The 6,355-nt window shown below is 57.7% G+C and overlaps 1 protein-coding gene across 1 annotated transcript in view; it reads right to left on the minus strand.

The window, feature by feature from the left end:
* The window catches only part of UNC13D (unc-13 homolog D), a 16,047-nt gene that overhangs the window by 2,465 nt on the left and 7,227 nt on the right, over positions 1–6,355 (minus strand). The window contains exons 13-25 of the mRNA XM_019472106.1: positions 6,250–6,355; positions 5,513–5,637; positions 5,163–5,253; positions 4,820–4,876; positions 4,307–4,404; positions 4,014–4,065; positions 3,576–3,706; positions 3,028–3,148; positions 1,732–1,875; positions 1,440–1,538; positions 877–1,083; positions 632–700; positions 207–286 (exon numbers count right to left, since the gene is read on the minus strand). The exon at positions 6,250–6,355 is cut by the window's right edge and continues 12 nt beyond it. Of these exons, the coding sequence (XP_019327651.1) occupies positions 207–286; positions 632–700; positions 877–1,083; positions 1,440–1,538; positions 1,732–1,875; positions 3,028–3,148; positions 3,576–3,706; positions 4,014–4,065; positions 4,307–4,404; positions 4,820–4,876; positions 5,163–5,253; positions 5,513–5,637; positions 6,250–6,355 (1,380 nt within the window). The remainder of the gene's footprint in view (positions 1–206; positions 287–631; positions 701–876; positions 1,084–1,439; positions 1,539–1,731; positions 1,876–3,027; positions 3,149–3,575; positions 3,707–4,013; positions 4,066–4,306; positions 4,405–4,819; positions 4,877–5,162; positions 5,254–5,512; positions 5,638–6,249) is intronic.

Genomic DNA, 6,355 nt, shown 5'->3' on the forward strand with positions numbered 1-6,355 from the left:
GGGTCTGGGGGGGGTGGGTTGGGGGGGTTGGTCCTCAGCCGAGCAGCTTTACAAAGCCCCAGAGGGAACTGGCTCAACCCGCTGGGCTGAGCAGCCAGCCCCAAAGCGGGATATCCCCCAGCCCCATGGGGCTGAGGGGACACTCCTGCCGAGGGACGGTGATGCTGCTGGCCTCTGCCATGGTGCATCCCCAGTGCCTTGGTCACCTTTTGAAGTTCTCCTGGACCAGATGCTCGTTGAGATACTGCAGCTCCGATTCCAGGAACTTCATGAGCGGGATGATGGACTGCAGCAAAAGGAGAGGGGCATTGGGGAGGGCATGGGGGGGCTGTAGCCAGCAGGGCCCTCTCCAGCGGGGAGAGGGGAGACCACTGCTGGCTGGAGTCAGCAGGGCAGGGGCGGGTCCAGAGGGGCTCCCTTCCACAGTGAGGACATGGGCAGGCTGTGCCCTGTCTGGTCCTGCTGCTGACATGGGCATCAAATGAAGCACACCATCGCTGGTGTGTCCTGTGCCCCAGGCGTGGGGCAGGGAGAGGTGGGAAAGGGTGATGGGGGCCTCCACCAAGTAGGCAAGGGTTATTCACAGCTGCCTGAAAAAGATGGTCCAGGAGGGGCCAGGCCAGGTACTTACGTCCTCAGGCTCCCGGGTGTCGTTGGAAGATGAGAGCTGCTGGATGTGTCTGGCGATGCCCTTTTCCAGCTGCCAGGGAGAAACGCACGGAGGCACTTGGGCTTTGCCCTCTACACCAGCCTCCCCATGCCCAGGTCGACCTTGTCTCCATCCCAGGAGCATTATGGGCTCCAGGCCCCCTTGGGTGAAACCTCGCCGCTTTGGGCCAGGCGAGGGCCAAGGGGGGGTCAGTGGCAGGTGGTCACCTTGGTGGCCAGGGCTTGCACCACGTCCCAGACCTCGTGGTCCAGGCAGGAGACAGTGCTGTCGAGCTGGTTGTGCAGCGTGTGCTGGATCTGCTGGTGGTCGATGACAGCCCCCGTGCGCTGCTCCAGCTGGGCCCAGTCCAGCTGCGACGGCAGCTTTAGGACCAGCAGCCGCAGCTGCTTGATGTTGTTCACCACGATGCAGAGCTGGGGGAGGTGGGTCTGCTTCAGGGTGTCCCACACCCCCTGGTGCATCCCCTGCCGGCTCCATCCCCCTCCCCATCCCCAGTCCCATCCCCATCACTATCCCCATCCCCATCTTCATCCCCATCCTCATTCTCACCCTCATCCCCGTCTCCATCCCCATCCCCATCCCGCTCCCCCTGCTCACACCATTTCCCTCCTGATTTTCCAGGATTATGGCTATTGGGGGTCAACTGGTCCCCATGAAAGCCAGACCCAGGATGCTGGCTGGGCGCTCAGCAGCTCATGTCCCTCTTTGCCCAGAAACCACGGCCAAATCCTGTCTCTTCCTAAGCAGTGGACCCTGCCCCGACACCAACCCTGTTGGCCGCTTTGCCCTCATTCTGCTCGTTCAGCGACAGAGCCTCAGCCCTCTCCTTGATGAGCCGGCAGTACATCAGGGCGATTTTACACATGTCCTGCAGGATAGAGAAGAAGCCAACAGGACTGATCTGGGCAGCACAGGGACCACCGCGGGGCCAGGGGACCCCGCCATATCGGCGTGGGACACTGGCCCCATTCATGGAGACACATCTCCAAGAGTAGGAGACGAAACTCCGGCTGCTGATGCCCGTGAGCATGGCATCTGCCAGCAGGGCCCAGGGTACAAACCTCCACGAGCTTCACCATGATCATGAAGGCTTCCTCGGGGTCCGGCCAGTTGAGCTGCTGCCAGGTCTTCACGATCTGGGCATAGCAGGTGGACAGGTCGACGGTGGACGTGCTGTGTTTGTTGTGCTCCCCGAAGGGCATCAGCTGGGAGGGCAGAGAAAGCAAATGCAATTTAGCTTGTATGGAAAGGAGCCATCCCAGACAGGAGAGCTGCTCCTTTACTTTGGGGCTCTCTAGCCCGTCATCAGCTCCATATATCCCGATGTCATCACCCTGTCACTTTGGAGAGTGGAGGAGATGAGGATGGGTGGAGCGTCCTGAGTTCCCCACATCGGGCTGTGCCCCATCATATTCTAGTTGTTGGACCACACTGAAGAGTGGAGCGAGGAGCCCGCGGCCCCATGGCTGTCTTCCCTCCCCTCTTCCTAAAGTTCAGAAGTGAAGGGGATGCTCACAGCATGGCTCAAACACAGGCTCATCAGCTCACTCAGGCTGCCAGAGAGCAGAGAGGGAAGGGGCACGAGGACGTGGTGTGGGGCCAGGGTGGGATCAACTGGTCCAGGAGACCATGTACTTTGCTATGCATTTGGGAGAGGAACCAGCCCACCTCTGGGCTGCAAGAGGCACTGTCCTGGTTTTGGCTGGGATAGAGTTAATTTTCTTCCTAGTAGCTGGCACAGTGCTGTGTTTTGCATTTAGGATGAGAACAAAGTTGATAATGCATCAATGTTTTAGTTGTTGCTGAGCAGTGCTTACACTAGTCAAGGACTTTTCAGCTCCCCATGCTCTACCGACTGAGCGGGCTGGAGGTGCACAAGAAGCTGGGAGGGGGCACGGCCAGGACAGCTGACCCAAACCGGCCAGAGGGACATTCCATACCGTGGGACGTCGTGCTCAGTATATAAATAGGGGGGAGTTGCCCGGGGGGCAGCGACTGCTGCTCAGGGACTGGGTGGGCATTGGTCAGTGGGTGGTGAGCAATTGCATTGTGCATCGCTTATTTTGTATATTCTTTTATCAATATTATCATTTTCCCTTCCTTTTCTGTCCTATTAAACTGTCTTTATCTCAACTCATGAATTTTACTTTTTTTTCCCCGATTCTCTCCCCATCCTACTTGTGGGGGGAGGGGGGAGTGAGCGAATGGCTGTGTGGTGTTTAGCTGCCTGCCGGGTTAAACCGCAACAGGCACCTACGTGGTGGTCTCAATGCTGTGGGCCAGATACAGCGGCAAGGCACGGAGGGAGTTGGAGTGTCCCCAAAGGACCGAGGGAGATGTTCTCCTCCCTGGGTTACCTGGTCCATCTGGATGGCTCTCTGTGCCCTCTCCAGCGCGATGGTGTAGGCCTTCTGCAACCACTGGGGCACAGCTTCCTTGAACCACTGGTGGAAATTGCTCAGAGCCAGAGGTCCATCCCTGTGGAGGAAGGCACCAGCTTCTCCAACCGCACAGCAACGGCACGGGGCCATCACCTCTCCTTGCTCTCACACACAAGAAACTGCCCCGAGGCAGAGGCAGCACGTAGCACTGTGCTAGGGAGAAACCTCCCCTAGTCTGGAAGTTGAGGTCTCCATCAACCCCACTCAGAGACAAGCCTGAAACCCTTCTGGTGATGCTCACATCGACACCAGACACCAACAGCCTTGTGTGTAATTAGTGATGTAGGAGAATGGGAAGGATTTGGAGTTCCTCTCAATTAACTGCTCGTTCCCTCACCTTGGCATCTCCCCTCTCTCTGGGTTGGATACCTCTTTGGGAAGGAGAATGAGAGGAACTCCAAATCCTTCCCAATTAACTGCTCGTTGCCTCACCTCGGCATCTCCCCTCTCTCTGGGTTGGATACCTCTTTGGGAGGAAGCCCTTCATCTGATAGAGCTCCTGCAGGTTCATGTAGAGCTGGAAAAGGCTCTCGGCTGTGGGCTTGGACATGCTGCTGTCGACCTCACGCAGCTGCTCCTGGACATGCTCCGCGACCTGGCAGTGAGCAAGGGAAGGGGGGACAGCTGTTAGTGAGGGTCCGGCCGGGAAGGCTTGGTCTGCTAGGGGCTCTCTGGAGCCACGGGGTGAGGGTCAGCTCGGGGGACTCCTCTTCCTTTTGGGTGGCATTTCAGGAGATTCACTGGGTCAAGTAAGCAGATGACAGTCACAGATAGGGCACGCAGGGAAAGATGGAGAGTTTCCCTGGCTTGCAACAACCAGTTGCCATCTGAAGGGTGGCCAAAACCTCAGCCTGGCTTTAGACCTTAGTCCCGCGAGTGCAGAGCAGCCCAGGCTTGCTCACCAGGCTCTCCAGCTCCAGGTAGGCGATGGAGAAGAGATTCAATTTCAAGGTGCTGCAAGAGAGAAATGGGAAGTCAGGAGCCTGCCAGCCCCAGCCCAGCAAACCCAGCCCAGCAAATCCTCCCAGACCATGCCCTTGCCGTAAGGACGAGGACAGTACAGCCCTAAGAGGCAGAGATGTGACCACAGAGGCTACCTGTGGAGCCCAAGAGCCAAGGAATGAGTCATGAAAGTGCCCTGTTGCTCTTGACCCCAGGGAAGGTGGATGAGGGGAGATCAAGCTACGAAACCTACTTGATGAAGAATTTATTCCAGATTTTCTGGCACTGCTGGAGATCTCCTATCACCTCCAGGAGGAGTCTGGACAAGGCTTTGCCATTCTCTTCCATGCTCTGCAAAGGAAGGAACAGTTTGTTTTGGATGCTCAGTGATTTTGAGATGACCTGGGCTCCGTTCTGAACAGATTTATTTCTATGATTTGTTCTCATGGGGTAGCAATCTATCATTAGATCCACATTAGCAGCACCAAGAGGTTGTCGGTAACATCCGCTGTTGCGCTGTGCTTGCATGGCTGGGCTGGGGACCACCTCCTGCTCTCCTGAGCATTGCACCAAGGCCTTAAGCTTCAATGCAGCTGCAGGTAACATGGCTCATGGTATTTTTTAGCTGGAAACCCAAACGCCTTGACTGTATCAGAAAACTGGAGAAGCCTTGTCTCAGTCTTGTCTTCCCGCCCCCTCGGGCCTCCCACCCCAAGCCCAGCAAATTGCTTCTTATAATGTCAGAGAGGCAGAGATGGGAACTGACCTTCACCATGGGCTTGAGGTGCTGCTTCTTCATGTGAAACCACTCCGTCGTGCCTGACTGCAAGAGAGGAGTTCTGGTGTGATGGCAGGGAAACAGGAGGAGCAAAGCCGGCTCTGTCACCCCCTTCGGTCTCCCTGTCCCCTGGGTGTGGTCAGGACCGAGCTCCATGTGGTGGGAACCACAGGCTGGGACCACCAGCTTAAAGGGGGCATTTCTGCCCCGCCATGGTGGTCCGTGTGGCTTTGCTGAGGTGTGGGCATTGGGCAGGGGATGGATGGGAAGGGAGAGTCGCAGGGTCCCACCTCCCCGGGGCTGGTGAGAGTGAAACACCTGGTCCCACTACCTTCAGCGCCGTGGAGACCATCTGGGGGAGGTCGGGGCTGAGTGTGCACAGCTCATGGAAAGCTTTCATTTTGCACATCTGGACCAGGACCCTGCAAAGCGAGAACCTCGAGTGAAACCCAGCACCAGCCCGTCAGAAACAACCACCTCTCCCCCCCAGAGACCCTACCCAAACAGACCTTCCCTCCCCTCCAACAACATCCCCCACGGGGAGCCCAGGACAAGTGTCACAGCAGCCTAGAAGGGGGCAGAAAGAGCTCACGTGGGTTTTTGCTCAAGCTTACAGGCTTGTCCATCATGGTGGCCAAGCCATACGACCCCACGCGCAGCTGGCACCGGTGCTCGACTCACCGGAGCAGGGACTGGAGCCTCTCTGTGGACCTCGGGACAGAGAGGGGGAAAATGATGCGGTACCTCCGGATGAGGGAGACCCCGTAAGTCAGCAAGGACTGGAAGGACTCGGCCAGCTCTTCTTTCTGGGGAGAAGGAAGGAAACATGCACTGTCTTCCTCAGCGGCAGACAGAGATGCCAGCAGGACCACGGCACCATGGCGGAGGGAGCTGGTGGCTCCCCTTCCTTTCTAGCCTGCTCCAGGGATGGAAAAACCCCCTGATGCCTTGGGTAACTTCTCCCTGGAGGGGCTGAACTGAGCTTTGCACTTAAACCTCATTGCTATGCATGAAAAATTTGGAGTCTCAGCAGGGTGCGGGGATGCCCTGGGAAAATGGGCAGGGAAAAGTAGGAATTGGGTCATATTTAAGTTTTGCAGAAGGTTGTGATTGACTTGATGGCAGTGATGGAGGAGGGGGATGTCGGTGCAAAGGGTAAGGGCTTCTCCGCGGAGAGGGGGAACAAACCCCTGGGGCAAAGGGGCTCCCCGACTCGTGGGTTGTTCTGGTCCCCGTGGCTCGTTCTCCCCAGAAATGCCCTCCAGCCGCCCCAGCACCCCTGTACCCCACAAGCTCCTGCCCTTCCTGGAACACAGGGAGGGAACGGCCCCGGGAGCTGGGAGGAGAGGCTCGGGTTCAGGTGCACGGGGCACGTTTCCCTGATCTCTGCCCCCCACATGGTGTTGGAGCCCCCTCACCTGCTCTGGCCTCAGGCGCTCCTGCACCCACTGGTACTCGATGCTGGTGATCTGGTGGAGCAGGCAGCTGCTGTTGAACTCGAGGCTCTGGTAGAGCTTGCTGTAC

This window comes from Aptenodytes forsteri, unplaced genomic scaffold (assembly GCF_000699145.1).
Source record: "Aptenodytes forsteri isolate BGI_AS27 unplaced genomic scaffold, ASM69914v1 Scaffold243, whole genome shotgun sequence".
Taxonomy (NCBI): domain Eukaryota; kingdom Metazoa; phylum Chordata; class Aves; order Sphenisciformes; family Spheniscidae; genus Aptenodytes; species Aptenodytes forsteri.